Raw genomic sequence first — 18,591 nt, 5'->3', positions numbered from 1 at the left:
TGTGGCAAATATATATTTAGTAAACTGCCACCTGTTTTTTTAGTTGGGTATGTATCACATTTTGTGAATTTTTGTTTTATATTTAGTACTATACAGTTCCGTGTTTTAAAATGTGTGCTTTGTATCATGTATTACATAAATAAAAACATGTCATTTTGTATATATATTGCAAAACCTGGAAAATCTTGGAAAAACCTGGAAAAAACCTGATTTTTTTTATCACAAATATAGTGGCCACCCTGTATGTATTCTTAACCACCAAAAAATTTTCATTAACACCAATAATAAGAGAATGTTCTGATAGATGGCATGTTTATATGTTCAGATGACTTCAGAGTGCCCTATTTTACCATAATACCACCACAAGTCACCTAGCACCTAGGTAGCACAGAACTTGCACATCCTGTGATGGAGCAAAATCTTGTAATATATATAACTGTTTTTTAACTAATCAATAATTTAATTAGGTGTATAAAAATTGCTTAAGAAAAATCTAATGATGCTTTACAAGTGATTGAGTAAATTATAAAAATAATAATAATAAAAAGCAACTAATGCGGTAGCAGCACCCCAAAGCAATTGCAAGATATGTATGTTAAATAATGTATGTACCCCTCAAGTTGACGAGGGTTTGGTGTGTGTGTGTGTGTGTACATACACACAGTAAACTCTCGTAAATCCGTGGGTGTCTGGGTTTTATGACCTTCGGATTTTTGAAGAATTTTAATTATAAATTTAAAAAAAACGAAATTCTAAAAGATTGGTACGGTCAATGAACATGTACTACTACTACCATCACCACCACCGAACATCGTAATAAACAAGACACTTGGAAGCTAACAGAAAGGTACGTCAGCAATACCAGTATAGTCCATTCATAGTAAAGCAGTGTTTTTCAATCTGTGGGTCGCGAAGCCTTACTCGGGTGGTCGCCGGCTGAAAGAAAAAGGAAACACTATTTTATTACCTGAATCATAGTATTTTGCTGCTGACTAAGAGCTTTCAACTTTCGTTCAAAGAAATCCAACGGCTTATCAGCTTCTTTTTTATGCTTGGTTGTGAGATGCCACATCAGCTTTGACGGTTTCATACTCTCACGTGATAAAACATCGCCGCAAATTACACGTTGAGGTTTATTATTTATGACTTTGAACCCGTATTTCAAATAACTGTCATTGTAATGTCTATTTTTTTTTTTTTTTTTTTGTTTGTTTCACCACCACCACTATTGACACTCGTACCAGATGTTGAAGGCTGCAATCTTTTGAGAAACTTATCCATTTTACAAACGCGCCGAGCAAGTGAAAAACAAAAGAATGACGTCCGTACTCATCGGTGACTACGCTTAACTGGGTGAGATGAGAGTTGAAACAAAAGAACATTGCGGGCGGCGGCGGGTGGCGCGCGCGGGTCGCTTCCTGTCGCCGCAACGACAATGCAGCGTGGCAACGTGGCCGTCGCCGACGCAGTTTGGCCCGCGGGAGTTGGCGTCCAAGTTAAGTCGCACGTAGCCTTACCAACTTACCTCGTACTTACTTTAAAAACTCTCGCGGCTTCCTGCAGAGTGTAGATCCGAATAATAGATAATTGTACCAAAATAGAAAATACCATTAACGTAGTCTTTTAATTAAATAATTTGTGTCTTTCTGTGACACAAGGGGGTCGCCGGAATTTTTCAACTTGTAAAGGGGTCGCGAAATCTAAAAGATTGAAAAAAAACTGTAGTAAAGGAAGCACCTGAGAAATTTTTTTTTTTTTTTCTGAAAATTTACAGCCTGGCCGGGTTAAATTTTTTACACTCCCGTTGTTCAAGTTGGTAGTAAATTGTGTAAAAAGTAATTTAGAAGTCATCTTAAGCGAAATTAATGGCACCCAAAGTCGCACTTTGTTGTGAGCGAGCTATACATAGCAGGTGGCAACGTGACGTGCGCTGAAGCGGGAACTCTATGGGAAGGGGAAGTGAATGGGGAGGGGCGGGAGAGAGTAGTGATAGGTAGCCGGCAAGAGACTGCAAGGGGAAAACGGGAGAAATAATAAAATTCGTGAGGTAATTGTACTTACCACAAAACATTATTCCTTTATGATAAAGCCCTTAAATAAAAACTGCACACACACACACACACACACACAAGTTTTGGATTTAAAAAATAAAAATTGTTGAATTTCTTGTTTCATAAACACAACTGCACACACGTTATTTTAATTACTGCTTTTTGTACACACATGAACAGTCCCAGAAGTTGAAGCAGGTGGAAGACTGATTCTGTGTTTCTTGCATCACCATGTGCTCTCGAATGTCGGACTGTTTAATGACCTGTCTTCTTTTGTGAAGAAATGTGGAATGCAGAATATGACACTTCATTACTTCCAATATTGAAAAACAGTTTTTCTTGCTCTCAGAAAATGCAGCTGCAGCCTCATTCCAAGTGACGTCTGTATCATCACTACCATCATGACTTTCATCCCCACTAGTTTCAGGTTCGTTGGGGTTTTTCATCGCATCTATTATCTCTTCTGTTGTAATTGACATGGCAACAGGAATGTGTTTGTCGACCTGTAGCCACTCATTTAGATCTGTCACGGATAGTATGTTCAGGATTTTCCATGTCAGCACATTCAACCATTTGTACAATTTCCGTGTATGTATTGTCTCTGTGTCCTGACACGTCTCCACCTCCGAACCCTAGGAAGTCTTCCTCATTATCCTCGTCGTCCGTCACGTCTTCGATTGTTGTTGTAAGTCATAGTTTGCGTCAAGATTTGTGTAGAGTTTCGTTTTTCACAGAACTCCACACACAAGACACATTACGTATAGTATCTTTTAAGTTGTATTTCTTTTGAAATTCAATTATTTTGCCATCATAGTTTGTCAACTGCCTCATGAAATCACGTCTGTATAGCATTTTCAGATTTTGAATGACACCCTGATCCATGGGCTGAATCAAGCTAGTCACATTTGGGGGCAAGAACATTGCTGATATGTTGCCTTTCTTGAGTTCTTGTGCAAGTGGATGATCACGGCAGTTGTCTAACAATAACACGACCTTTCTATATTCTGGCAGTCCTTTCTCTCTCAAGTTTTCCTTTACACTTGGCACAAAAGCATTATTAAAGCAAGCAAGAAAAATTTCAGCAGTCATCCAAGCATTACTTTGAGCTCTGTAATCAACAGCCAAGTGAGTGACGTTTATCAAACACCTTGGTTTTGCATACTTTCCGATGACTGAGAGTTTTACTCTGTGTGTACCTGCCGCATTTGCGCAAATGAGTACTGTCACACGTTCTTTATTTTGCTTAAATCCAGGCGCAGAAGTTTCATTGCCGCTAGCTAATGTTGTTTTTGGCAGACATTTCCACAGTAGACCACTTTCATCCGCATTGTACACTTGCTCGGAGGTTAGGGAGTTTTCACTTACTAGCTTCGCAAAACTGGTACAAAATTCTTTCACAGCATCTACATCAGCAGACTTCTGCTTGCCAGACACATCCAACTTCCTAATTCCGTGCCGGTCCTTGAATCTAGTTAGCCAGCCTTCTGAAAATATACATGGTTCGGTGAGCATCATTTTTACGTAGAACTCTTTCCCTTTTTCTATTAACATAGGTCCTGATAAGGCAGCACCTTCCAATCGTTTTAAAGAAAACCATTTGTACAAGGCACCGTCCAAGTTCTGCAGTTAAGCTGTGTGGAGCGTTTTGCGGTTATCAAAACCTTTTTTCCGACTCGCTGTTTATCATAAACTTTAAGCATAGCACTACTTTTTTAATGTCATAAACCGTAGTCTCGCCGATGCCATATTCGTCCCTGATGACAGCCACCTTTATACCACGTTCCAACTTTTTGCAAATTTCCACCTTTTGTTTTAGTGTTAACGTCACATGCTTTCGTTTCACAGGTGCCATTCTTGCTACACAGAAAGTAATGAGGAGATTGCCGCGCCGATTGTAGTCACGTTGACTTTGGAAGTGCTGGGCTAGTACCGTTAAATAGCTGCCACTCTGGCAGCGCAGTGCAGCACAGCACTAATTGGGAAGCAGCAGCTAGGCGCGGCCGCGCGGCATTGTGAATCGTGACACACACGTCAAAACAGTAACGATCATGTCACTTCGGAAATACCTCTGATTTCTGTGAACTTCGGATTCTCGGGCCACGGACTGGCGAGTTTACTGTATATATAATAACACCATTGTTTAAGTTTGAAATCGATGTGGGACTGAAAAAGTGGTAGCGAACACGTGCAGTTCATGAATAGTAGATAGCTTTGAATCATGGTAGTTTGTTTTTAATTTAAGACATTTTAGTTTTCCATGGGTCTACTTTTTGTTAAAATGATCATTTCTGCCTCCTAATGAAATGAGGGACAATAAAAAATGTTATCTTGGCAAAGAACACATTCTGGCCTTGTGTATCTTTTCATCTGATGGGGTAAAGTGAGGGGAGGGAGACTGGGGAACCTGTTTCCTTTACCACAATTTTTCAAGATATACGAATCTTTGGGTCTCAAAAGGGTTATAGTTGTGTGCATGGGTCACCGGAAATTTGTCCCCCTACCAAAGGTCTTGTTTTCATCAGGAAAGGATAGGTTGCTGAAGCTTTCGGTGGTACCATGATTGGGTATTATTTATGGTTCTCTTTGCCAATTAATTCCATTATGATTTTTTTCTAATTGTTAAAAGGCATCTATTTTTTCATAGTATTATAGTGTACGTAACGTATAAAGGTTTTACTGTTTATTCATATCAAAGTGAGTTATCCAGAATGTTAAATTTCACTGAGTAACTGAAGTTTACTTTTCCTCTTGTTAATGCCCAGTCTAATTTCACTGCCAATCTCATTACTATTTTACTGTAGCTCATATTGCATACTGTATGTCTACTTGGCAACACATTGTATCCTTGTGAAAAAGTGGAATTCTTAATTTTAAAGTGATGCATTTTGTTATAGATGGTGGGTGTGAGCATGTGTGCACAGCTTGTGTTTGAGACTGCAGTGCTTTTGGGGGTGGTGCTTGTCTGATATTGAGACCGGTTGATAGGTTATTGAAACATTTTTATCATTTTAAATATAAAATACTTTTCATAAAACTGCATTTAATGCAAAATGTGTTGGAATTACTGAAGCTAAAATGAGTTAAAAATTTTGGATTGGCTTTGTATAAAAGTTTGAGTGATATTAAAAGGTAATAAAAGTTAACGGGATATCTTGTCTACTGGGTCACAAAAAGCCTGAAACGTAGAAATGAAATGTTTACAAATATCCAGATATACATGACTTTCTCTTACATGGAAGAAGATATTTTCATTCTTGTACAATTTAAACTTAATGGGTTGTCATAAACGTTTGTAGTGTATGGGAATTTTTTTGGCTTGGTTTGTTTGGTGCAGTCAGTATAATGTATTTGTAATCTCCATGAAGTAGTTGCATCAAGTGCCCAATAAGCAAATAGGTTTTGACAGTTTTCTTTAATGCCGTGTTTTACTTCTTTTAAATACCAAAAAATTTGTCTTCGGTTTTTTGGCATACATATATTTGGAAATACAGTAGAACCTCGATGATACGTTCCCGTTTCATACATTTTCCCGTGTCATACGCCGATTAATTTTGGTCCCGCCGAAAGTACTATGTTTACAATGGTTTACTTTCCCGGAACATACACTTATAAAATCATTAATTTCCCGTTTCATACGTTTTTACGAAGAGTAAAAGCCCAAAATTCACAAATTTTTTTGTTATATTCCTCCTGATAAACTACGTTTTAATGCTTTTATTTTGAAAAACGTTCATGGTTTACATTTGCAAACGTAAGAAAATAAATTTATCCCACCATAGATATTGATAGTATCAGGAAGACTGTGCACTTCGCTAGAAGCATCTATGGCCAGCACCAAGCGAGACTAGTGGCGCAAACTAGCAATGATTATGAAAATGGTGCACGCGCTTTACCAAGGCACGGATTTCATATTTTTTACATTCATTAACCTTTGAACTGAATATACCCGTTTTTGTTATTGTTTTCTTACGATCGGAGTGTTTTGTATTTTACGTTTCTCAAGTTAAAAATATTATTGAAAATTATTCTGTTGCATAAAGTTGTTTGTAAAAAGAAACAAACAAGCATAAATTTCTGATTTTCTTTTTACAATCGCCTAATTTTTTTAATTTCTAATTTAGGCTTGGTGACTTTTCCTGCCCTCCAAGAAAGGACTTCATAACATTTTGTAAGGCCACTGTTTCTCATGTCAGCTTTACTTGATTATGGACTGTATTTTACATTTCTGGTGGTTTTATTATATGTATATATAATTATGAATTCATATCTTTCATATAATGCAATTATTTACACATTATGTATTTAAGTTTAATCTGACATTGTGCTTGTATGCTAGATTGAAAAAAAAAATTATTTTTGCCATTCCAGGGTGGCCAGCCAACCGGGAAATCGGGAAATACGGGAAATAGCCAGGATTTCTTAAAAAAACCAGGAATACCTGGAATCAACCAGGAATTTTTATTAGAACCGGGAATTTTTTTTATGAAGTAACGATCACAATAACATACGGCTGTTAAATGAGCACGTTCACCACCCGTCGAAGCACGACAGTGTGCTCGTGTGCTATATTTTGTGAAAGTTAATTTGTTCATATTGCATTTAAAAACTTTTGTAGTACGTAAGAAACCGTTAACAATTCAGACTTCCATACTTATTATGTTTCTGTATTCAAAAGCAACAGCATTTTGGCTGAAAATGTTGTTGTAGGATGGTAGTAATTTCTCGCACGGCATGTTGGTAGCACTAGTTTTGTATGTATATTTGTTTTTACTTTGCGCTCATGTTGTTGCGTCACGGTATCACGGATACTTTTCTCGAGTTTTTTTTAAAAGTTTAGTTGTGCGGGACGTTGTTTTGAATCTTTTAATCTAACATGTAATTGGCGCAGACTATCAAAATGTCAACGAGTTCGGTCACCACATACAATGACAAATGTACGGAAGAGTTTGAATGGGTGGAGAAAGATCCAAAGTGCGGGACGAACGCTATTTGCAATTTGTGTAATGTTAAAATCTATATCGGTAGCATGGATGGGAAGAACAGCATTAGCCAGCCACGCAAGAGGGGCAAAACACGTGCGTTTGGTGTCAAGTAATTTTTGTGACGTGAGATTATAAATTTTTTGTTGGTGGTAGGTTTTGTTTTAAGCAAGTTCATTGATTTCATTTTTAAGCCTATAGTTAAGTTGTCTATTGTTTAACGGCAATAAAACATCATATTGTGTGTGCTTTGTGTAACAAAAATGCAAATTGTATGCAAATATTGATAAAAACCACCCTTGAAAAAACCTGGAAAAAACCAGGAATTTTATTATCCCAGAAGAGTGGCCACCCTGCATTCCCTTTTCATACACTTTCCCGCATCATACACCATTTTTGTGCCCTCCGTTGAAAAGTGTATGACAGGGGTTCTACTGTACAGAAAATTCGTATTCAGTTTGTCATCTGTGGTTGAAAAAGTAACCGTTAACCAGCATAACAAAATCATGCATTTGCCAAACAGGTCTTGATTTGTGTATGTTTTAGTTATTATAAAATTTTATATTTATCTTAACAATGTTTAAAATTTCTTAACCAAGCAATTCATGCACTGGGATAAAATAATATTCACTTCTCCAGGAAAGTTCTGTAAGTCTTTACACCTCGACTACCGGCAGTCCCTATGACTGTTAGTTCCCCCCCCCCCCCCCCCCACACACACACACACACACACACACACCTTTATATGCCATTATCTTGTTAGGCAGAAGCTTATAAAAAAGAGGGCAGTTTCTTCAGCATTGAAAATATTGTCTGATGAGTACAACTTTAAAATACTCCCAGCTTTTCTTCCTTCCACTGGTTTGCTGCCTCTGTCTACATCTTTATCCTCCCCACACACAACCTTCCATGATATATAATGTTGTTCCCGGAAGCAGTGTAACCACCCTGAACTAGCTTGAAAGTCTGATGTCCAAAAGCAATACAAACTGTTTTGCTTTAGCTTGTAACATTGGGCCAGGTGATCTCCGGAACGAAGACTTTTGCATTCACAACCAAAAATTCTTCATGCTTTTTTTTTTCTTCTTTCAATTTTTGCCTAGTCTTTAACAATCATACTTACAGTATTTTCCCATGCCATATGTATTTGCAACTGCGACCTGCTTCCTTCCATTTTCCATTTTTTTCCTTAAGCATTAATTTGTTTTGTTTCTTTTTATCTCCATGATCACTCATTTTTGTAGCACAAATACAATGAGGTGTCTAAAAAACATAACGTGAAAATAAATTCAAAACAATACATTAGCTTGACACTTTCCTCTGAATTAATACACTTTTCTCTTGAACTTCAGTGTTAGATGCATAGGATTGTGTTGTGTTGTTCACGCCGTCCGTATATTAAGTACGTTAATCTATGGTACTGCGTGCAAATGTTTGTTTTGAGGTTATAGAGGTTATAAATTAATTTTGTTGCAGTGGTATGATTGATTTCTGTTTGTTTCTTCTATAACATTAATAATTTAGTTGAAAATTTATTTACCAGTTTAAGTAAATTTTGGAGTATTAATGCCATCCTATTAGTGAAATTTATAAGTTACAGTGAAAATTATAATACTTTTAACCTAACAATTTTGCATTGAAAATATATGATTTTCTGTGGGGATTTTTAAAAAAAATATGTTATAGTGAGGTACGTTGTTTGTACCAGTATTCTACTGTAAGTGTTAGTATGCATCATGAACAGCTCGAGCAAGCTGTGCATGCTTTTGCTCCATGTGCCCTTGTGAACCATGCTCAGGTTGGTGCTGGCAAGGGCAAGACTGTTATCTGACTCACGTGAGCTATAATGTGCCTGCATAGTTTCAAGGCAGCAGTCTCAACTTAGCAGAATTTTTTTCTGTCATAATCTTAAGATGTAATGGCCAATAATAAATGCAAACAGGTGTTAACTTGACATTCAACAAAAATTAAAAATGATTGACACCTGGACATTAAATACAGCAATGTTGTAGTGATATAAACTGCAACTTTTGTTTTAAATTACATCTAACAATTTAGTGCCTATTACTTAAAAAGTTTAGGCTGCTCTGCACACACCAGTGAGGCAATGGTGCTGTGGTCGGTTCTGAATCCCCTGATGAGTTTAAAAACATTCTTCTTGGAATTTAAAGGATAATGTTTCCACTCACCCTGTGCATATGTGCCGCTGCAAGCAGTGCTGTCGCCGTTGTCACATACCGTGACAGCTTCATTACTTGTGAAAACTCACTGTCCATTGTGAATAGAAATCAAGATGAAAACAGGGTCGGTGAAGTTACATGGCAGCCATGGCAGTCACATCACTGGTATATGTGAATCGGCCTTTATACAGTGTTGTCTAGATACCCTGGATGAAAAAATTCAACTAAACCGTTTTTCTCTGATAACCGTGTTTTCTGTTATCCGTGGATTCCTTGCCAGTCATCACCCTGGACAATCAAAAGTCTACTGTAACTACCAATGTATTTATTACAGAGTTTTTCTCATTCTTAAAATGTTGAAACTTTTCCATATATTTTAGATTTTTTTAATTTGTAGTACTGCCAGTTTATTGATTACTGTAATAGAAATTTATTTCTATAATAGTATAAAACTTTTTGTATGTTTGAAATCAACTGGCCAATTAGAACATTGCAACAATTTGGCAAACTGCTACTATGTGTAACTAGCTGTAAAGATGTTTCAATTCAAACCCTTTTTTAATCCCATGCCTTCGAGCAATATTTTTTACAGACATATCTCAGTTGCCTCTCACTTCATTACCCTGGAATTCTGATATATATATATATATATATATATATATATATATATATATATATATACGTATATACACACTAGCTGACCCGGCAAACGTTGTTTTGCCATATCAATTATTTCTAGGAAATTTCTAGCTGCAGTACCCGGCGTTGCCTGGGCTGAACACAGGGTGAAGGGTACCTTTTTCGAAATCAGATTTAGTTAGTAATTGTCTTCTTAATTTGAATGCCAAGTGTGCAAAATAATTTATATCACTTTCAGATACCGACACGTTCTGCCAGTGTATAGTTATTTACCTGTATATATCTCAAAATTGTTGGCCTATATGTGGTCTAGACTCTATAAAGCACAATAGAAAAAAGCTTAAAAATAAGAGATTACTAACATTGAAAAGATTCCATTATCTAGCTAATGCTCGGCATGCATTGTAATGCCTCATTCAGTTTTGTTTTGTAATATGTTTGAAGTAGTTACACGTATACAAAACATCTATCCATCTCTCTAAACATACATTTATCTCTTTATATCTACATATTTACATATATACCTCACACTATCTCTATCTCTTCTATATATAAATCTCTATATAGCTCTATACATCTATATCTCTTTTTCTAACCCATTTCATTCTGTATACCTCGCTCCATCTCAACTTATCTCTCTGTCTCTCTCTATCTCACTCTATATATATCACTCTATCTCTGACTCTCTTTTATATTTAAATAAATTGTGTCATGCGTGCGCACTTATACAACAAAAACAGACGAAGTGCCGCTATATGATATGAAATAAACACATTTTTTGAAACGATTTGTGCTCCAACTATTGCAGAATAGTTATACCGTCTCAGAAACCTTCACGGGCATGCGCATAACAACTCACCAAAATTTCATTGCAATTGGATGAATGGTATAGGAACGCATACGGCACAAACAAACGAAAATTAAAGACATGACAAACGCATAAAACGATGGTGCGTTTAAAATTCAAGGCAAATAACTCTATCTATTGACGAAGTTAAGAACAAAACTATTATGAGCGCCTTTATTTTGCTAGCCGCTGCGAGCTCCACTAAGCGGGCTGGTATCACCAAGGAGAAAAATATGAATTTGCCAGACCTTACTATGTGTATGATCGTGTGGCAGACATAGAGAAATTACACTCACTCACTATTTGTATGTCTATGACCTATGATTTTTTCTGTTATAAAATGAAATTATCACTTTTTCACTCCCTTAGGGATGGAATTTCATATTAATATGTGGACTATGTGTTAATCCAGGTAATGAGCTTGCTGTAGGCGGGGAAGGTTGATCAAGTAAGTGATAATTGATCAGCTATCGACCGGGGTTGAAAAATATAAAATTCTATTAAAAATTAGGGGTTGGTGATAGAAGGGTGAAAATTTAGGGTTGTATGTATTTTTTAATTCCACATTATAAAAAAAAATTATAAACATCTTTTGTCCAAAAATTAAAAAAAAATGTTAGGGGTGGACAACCCTTATCACTTAGGGGTATGAAAAATAGATAGTAGCCGATTCTCAGACCTACTGATTATGCATACAAAATTTGATAAAAATCGGTCAAGCCGTTTCGGAGGAGTATGGCAACGAAAACTGTGACACGAGAATTTTATATATAAGATATATATATATATAAATAACACATCAGTTTGTATGTGGCTAAAAGACAAACTGATCAATCCACAGGTAGTCCTCTTATTTTGTAGGGATCTGAGAGTATTCTAAAATATTTAATATTCATGAATAATTATATTTTTATACAATTCTCAAACTAAATTTTACTGGTTAAGATATCACTCTAATGTTGCATGTATATTTCTCTCTTTTTCATTTTCCTGTATTTTCTAAAGTCAGGCAAATATTTATAATTAAAAAAATTTTTCCTGGCTAACTGCATCCTAATTATTGACTCACAAATTTATTTTCTGAGTTTTTACAGTTTGGTAGCAAATACAAAATATCATTTTTTGAAATATTTCTTTTAAATATCTGAAATTAGCAGAAAGAAAAACTATTAACCAGTCAAATGAAGCCAATCCTTAGTGCAAGTATGTAAATCTGGTGGCCCATTACAATGTTCAAAGTGGGTGGGGGGGGGGGGGGTGTTTCCCCCTAGTTTAATGATGCGACAGGCATCAATAAACTATTTAAACTCGCTTTATAGATTTTTCATTGAGTCTGTTGCCTATAGATCTTGTTGACGAAAAATGGACACCACTGCCTTAAGGTTTTATTACCTGGGTATGCAAGTGGGTCTTAAGTTTCATGGGGGTTTTAGAAAGTAATAAAAGGAAATATTTAAGGTATTGTAAATGCACCTTTGTAAAATTCATTGAGTACATTTTATAATGAACTTCACTCGTGCCTTTTAAACCAGTGAAAATAATTTGAGAAACAGATTTTAACAATATCTAAATGCGGATTTCCTATACCATTTTCTGTACTTAAATCAATTATTCTATATTTAGGAAGATGGTTAGTTGTTTGATGTTCTTAGTGATGGGTCGAGTCACCCTATTTCAGCATCGAGTCGAGTTCGAGTTAAACAAAGAAATTTATCTTCGAGTCGAACTCGTAGAAATTTGTCTTCGAGTCGAACTCGAGCCGAACTCATGGAAATTTGTTGAGATGAGTCAAACTTAGCGAGGTTCAAGTGGCAGAATGATGAGCGAAATAAAAATAAGTTAAATATTTCTCAATATAATATATGTAATTAAATATGAAAACTTTGAATTATTGAAGGTTTCCCTACACATTTTGATTTTTTTTTAATCTTAATACTGACGCTTTAAGTGAAAATGCACATCCAAGTGACGAATCAGATGTGAATTTGATGATGACTGAGTCTTGTATTTTTGCAGCACTTGCATTTAGCTGTCTGATGATCAAATTTTTCGAAAAAATTCCCAAATCTCTGCTTTTGATTTCTATTCGTCACTTTTTGACGTCCCAGGCCGTACAAACATATCTATTCCACTAATACTAAACCGTTTATGATTAATATGACGCCGGCGACGCAAACTCAAGTGTAAACATAAACTTAAGCAGCCTCAATTTTCCGTTCGGCCATGGAAAACTGGTTGGAGATTTCAATTATTTTTGATATCAATTTGCCAAAGTGGCAACATTCCCTGGCTGTATGATGACTTACGTAGGCCATTGGCCCGGAGTTAAAATGGTGGCTATCTAGTGTTTAGTAGTAAATATTATTTCCATCCAAAGCTGCCCAAATATTAACGTGGTCTTGTTCATGACTGAATCTAGAGAACATTTTTTAAATTCCGTTATAGTTAAATAAAGGTATTTTGTTGCAGTTATAAATATTAAGTGCATATTGAAGGATGGGATACACTGTTTGCGGTTACACACGATCGAAAATAAATAATCTTCCGACTTCGTTTTCAAGGTTTTCAGTGTTGGATCAGAGGTTTTCCACTAGGTAGGCCTAAATAATACATTTTATTTTATTTTAAAGTGCATGGTTTCGGATAAGTACCTACCTTCACTATTGGAAATTGTGCAACATTATGGTCGAGCCAAAAACTAAACTTTGACGAGACTCGAGGACACGATCTTAATCAACTCGGTTTTCGAGTCGAGTTTAGTTTCGCCGGCTCGACTCGACTCGCTCGATTTTTCGAGTCTCGACCCATCACTAGATTTTCTGTATGATGAAAAAAGTGGTATGCCTTGTTATTGGCATTTTGACATAATTGAAATTGTGTTCTTAGCATGGTTTTGTTTGTGTGTGGTTTTGAACATTTTTTTTTTTTTGCATTAGTAATTTTTTAAAAAATCCTTCCTGCCCTTGGCAGGTTTTCCTACAAACACCCTCTTTTTGTATTTGCACGCAATAAATTGCCATGCTGGGAATAACCCAGTCTTGTGGTCTTAGCGAACGTATTGCATGGCATTTAGGAAATTATTTACTCTTATTTGTGACCAGTGTAGTTGCTGTATGTGCTAGAGTATTGTGATTCTCATAATCTGTTCTTGTGGCAATCAATGTACCTTGCTGTAAGTTACATAGATATTGTATTGTAATTTATATTTTAATGCAACCTTTTTTGTACCATTACCAGTCATGGCTTCAGGTAAGTTATAATTTGACAAAGTGTGATGTCGACATATTTTTCCAATGTATATCTGGATGGTGGTAGCATTTCGACTTCACTTTTCTTTTACTTAGTCAGAAATGTTAGTGCCTTTTAATGTCTTTTTTCTATCTAGTTATTTATTATAATTTTTTGGTGTATAGCAAAATATTTTGTAGCTAGTATATTTACTTTTGGCCTCAAAAATTTTTATTTTCTCTTTTCCCGGCATGCAATTTTTTGTTACTTTTTGGAATTTTTCCAAAAGCAAATAGTTTTTCCATTGGAATTCGTGGTGGTTAAAAGTGGGTCTGTTTGTTTTATTATAGATTATGATTACGACTATTACGGTTATGGGGATTATCGAGGTGGCTACAGTGATCCATATTACGATGAGTATTATCGTTACGAGGATTACTATTTCGATTATCCGCCTCCACCGCCTGCCAGAGGGAGGGGCAGGCAGCCTCAGCCGGTGGGTCGATTGACTTTACTAAAGTTTCTCAAGTCGTTATCTTTTTCGTTCATTCGTACATTTGCTGCTTGATTGTGGCACAGTGTTTACGTCCTAGCTATGCCCACAACATGCTTCTACCTCTACCTTATTGTACCTTAATGTTTGCTTTTACATAAAGTCAGTTTTGAGCTTTAATTAAACTCTTGAGTAACATGTTCTCAGAAAATGTGTTTGGTAACTTGCCGTGCATGAGCACACAAGTTTTGAAATGTAACTTTCCTTCCTAGTGCATAACAAAGCCTTGTCAGTGAAAGTCTGCTTTTAACCTTACAACCCTGTCTTGCTAACATCCAAAGTCCTTATGCATTTTGTAAAAATAAACTAATCTTCCCTTAATCTGATCCTTAAACACAGTGCCATGGTCAAATAGCCAATCATATCTGAGCCGTTAGTACAGGCTACCCAAAATTGATTAGAAATAGCCGGGAAAAGGTTACATGACATGAGTTGCTCAAAAATTGTTAGGGCTTTTTTTTCTTTGCCGAATATGTGCCTGTATTGGCTCAGGTATGATAATGTTTATATGCTGTCTAGTTGCAGGGTTATCCAAAATATATGGCAAAGGGCTCCAAGACATCGGCAGACTGCTACAAATAATAAATGACGTCGACTAACTTTTCCTCAACAAATGAATATTTCCTCTGCAAATCAACAGGGGAATTTCGGGGATAAGTAAAAATTGGCTAACTTTATGAGGCTGTGAATTAGGTCACTGGATGATTTTTTTGTGCTTGTTTGACATAGTAATTGGTTTGAGAAATTGTGTGGGGAAAGTGGATTTTGTGCACGATTTTCCTTGGGTTTATAAATTAATGTATGCACTGATGGAATTTTAATTAAAATGCTTTTAGCATACTGCACACTTCCTAGTAGGCAATTTGGATTCAGTATCCATTTGGAATTATGCAGTGTGATATAATTATTGTGAGGAAAGGTTAAGACATGTATTTTATTTAATGAAGGAAATTAGATGTATGGCAAAGTCTATTGGTTAAAACTTTTCTATTCTTACAGCTTAGTTATTGTGCTTCTTGCTTTTTTGTGGCTGCTTATTAGAAGCTTAACTGCTTTTTAGCTGGGCGCAAGTAGATGCTTTGGCTTCCCAATCTGGCATCCTCAACCTTAATTATACTTGCTCAGTTTGGATAACCCTGCTGACTAAATTCTACTTAAAGTATTTAAAAAATTTAAAAAAAACTACTAGAGAAAATTGTTGTAATGCCAGACACACAAATTAAGATAATTCCTTCACATTGAAATTTTAAAATGCTTGCTTCTGACATCTCTGTTGAAATATATACATCAGGTCTCTTGTTTTTAATTAACAGCTTGATGTTTTCATTTTCAAAATCAAAATTTAACTCAATAATTTTGCATTTGTAGAACTTATAGGGTTGTGTTGTGTATCTGGTGTTGCCTTGATCAGTGACAATATATAGATCAAAGACATTTAAGAACAAATGCAGCATCTGAGCTATAGCTTGGTACATTATTTGTTAATCTGCAAAGTGTGTTACCTGTAGGATCCGGAAGAAATGAGGCACATGGATGGGAACCCCTTACTTCGTGGCATGCGCGGTGGGACTCAGGTTTGTGCTTGTATTCCCACCTTTTTGTTCTGCAAACTGCTGTTGCAGTGTTTTATTATAGTTAAACATTAAGATTTATGTCTCTCTCTTGGATTTGGTGATGGAAAAAGTTTCAAAATATTCTAAGGATATGTATTTTTATTATTTCTGTGGCAGTGTTAAATATTTTAGATGGTTATTGCATTTATGTGTGCACGAACACCTGCCACACTTATGTCATGAGGTTATAAACAGTTTGTGGATGGAGGTTGGTGACTACAAATGGCGCTCTGTGTATGTGTGTGTCCAGGCTGGTCGTGGGCGTGGAGTGGTAGCCCGTGGACGAGCAGGTGGGCCCCCAGCTCGTGGGGTCCCCAGGGGGGCGCAGCGCCCCGCAGCCTCCGTGGCCCGTGGGGGAGCTCGGGCAGCCGCGCGTGGGGGGGCCCGCGCCAAGGGAAGTTTACCAGGTGAGGACGGTCTGTATCTTCACACTATTTTATCCTCCCACCTTGTAGCCTTTAATGCTTTGGTGACACAACCGTGATGCTGACAAGCTAATCTCACATGCTGGAATATCTGTAGCAAAGTTGTTCCAGTACAACTTTCTTTTTTATAATACAAACAATTTTTTTCTTAATTACCAGTTAAGCATGTCTCATTCCCAAAACAACCCTAGTGCGGTAAAACAAACTTGAAGGGACTGATTTTGGGTGTGTTTGTTATAGTGAGGTTTCTTTATAACGAGGTGAATTCAAAACTAACAAGTAATATAAACTACAAAAATAAATAGTTAGTAGAGTTGAATTTGGGGTGTTAATGGAAAAACTTTGCTGTTTGATCAAATGGAGAAGTACTTTACTTTGCCTCAAGTCATAACTGTGCAAGTTAGTCAAATTTTTTTTAGCTAGGTCGACGTTTTTGCATCCTTGATCAGCAACATTTAGAACTTTCAATTTTGTGGTAAGAGATATTGCACTCTATTTTTAACATGCTTTTTTTTATCAATTATTTGCACATGTTTTGTCCAACGATAACCTAATTTCTAAGTAAACAAAATCCATAAAAACTAAACTCCGGCATTTTTAAGTTAGGTAATGAATGCATATCAGCATTTATTACTACGATAGCACATTTTCATAGGATACAGAAGATTTTTCATTGTTCCCTCGCTGTAGTAGGTGTTCTTTGGTGCAACTGTGAAAAAATACTTCGTTAGATGTTGAAATACATAAGGTTACATAGTGTTTTGGCGGGACCTAAAAGCGGCTTTGTTATAATGAGGATTTTGTTACAAAGGCGTTAGTTGGTTGAGGTTTTACTATACAGTAGAACCCTGTTATAACGAATCTGAAGGGAGTAGTTTATATGTTCACTATAGAGGGGAAACTTTATATCTGGGAAAACTTTTATATTGGCAATACATACTCAAAAGCAAAATCTTAACTACACATAGGCCTAAGCCATGAAAAGAACGAATGAAAATACTCAAAGCAACAGTTTTATGAGCAAATGCAGATAATATTTTTAATGAACTACACTTTCTATTACCTAATGGTCCTTGGAAATCGGCGTATTATCCTTTTTTCGGGCATTTAATACTCTGTGACGTTATCGCAGCTTGAGAAAGAAGATTGTTCAGCTTGTTTAATGTTGTACTTAATGTGGATGTTGCAATTCCCAGTTCCTTTGCTATTAACACGTGCGGGACAGTGGGGTTGGAGTCTCCCTTTTCAATAATGTCCAGTTTATCTCGCACAGATAATGCCTTACGTTTTTTAACACGTTTTTCACCCCTTTTTATGTACGTATTTCTTATTGAAGCACATTTGCAGCTTAATAACACGTAATTATTTTTACCGTCAAAAGTAAATAAACGAAAAATAACGAGTCTGGTGCATCAAAGATTACAACGTATCATTTAGTATCGCAGTTGCTAAAGCTGGAACGAAATTTTCTCACTTTCTATGGAAAAATTTTGTCCACAGAGTTCTATCTAGTGGTAGTCTTACGAACCTTACCCGATCAAAATGTCCGAAACGTGAACGATAAAAATGAGACGTAAAAATATTGAATTTGCTGCTATAATGTACATACGTATTTGTGTGGCGGTAACTTATTTATAATTTTGATAACATAATAAATGTACACGTGCTCGCCCATTCTTTAACTATGCAGGGAAAACTATTTTTTATTTTCACCAAACTGATCACCATTTTTGGCTACACGTACCCTACCGAGGCCACTCGAATACGACTTGTTTATAATATGAACAGTGGACAATCGAGTAGCGTATTGCTGAGAAAAACTGATCCAGAAGAGACGTTTTGTGAAAAAACTTTTAATTATATGAAAATATTTGAGATAAATGTGCATTATGTCGGCAAAATTTGTTCGTGGTACACGGGAAAACGTATCAACATTGACAAAAGTTGTGCGCTATATCCAATAAATTAATACATAACCTCAAATCATTTTGCCGGGACTGAGACGGAAATTCACAATAAACGGGAATTCATTATAGGCGGGTTCACTATAAACGGGTTCTACTGTAATTTAAATTA

General features: G+C 36.2%; 1 protein-coding gene across 14 annotated transcripts in view; it reads left to right on the top strand.

The window, feature by feature from the left end:
• The window catches only part of LOC134543067 (heterogeneous nuclear ribonucleoprotein Q), a 778,099-nt gene that overhangs the window by 744,960 nt on the left and 14,548 nt on the right, over window positions 1-18,591 (top strand). For 9 of the 14 annotated variants that reach the window (XM_063387814.1, XM_063387812.1, XM_063387810.1 and 6 more), the window contains 3 exons: window positions 14,275-14,420; window positions 15,986-16,051; window positions 16,341-16,506. In XM_063387814.1, coding sequence (XP_063243884.1) covers window positions 14,275-14,420; window positions 15,986-16,051; window positions 16,341-16,506 — 378 coding nt within the window. The remainder of the gene's footprint in view (window positions 1-14,274; window positions 14,421-15,985; window positions 16,052-16,340; window positions 16,507-18,591) is intronic. The other 5 variants (XM_063387816.1, XM_063387815.1, XM_063387817.1 and 2 more) reach the window with 4 other exon arrangements.

Source organism: Bacillus rossius, assembly GCF_032445375.1.
Source record: "Bacillus rossius redtenbacheri isolate Brsri chromosome 9 unlocalized genomic scaffold, Brsri_v3 Brsri_v3_scf9_2, whole genome shotgun sequence".
In the NCBI taxonomy this organism is placed as follows: Eukaryota; Metazoa; Arthropoda; class Insecta; order Phasmatodea; family Bacillidae; genus Bacillus; species Bacillus rossius.
This window is presented reverse-complemented; position numbering and strand designations above follow the sequence as displayed.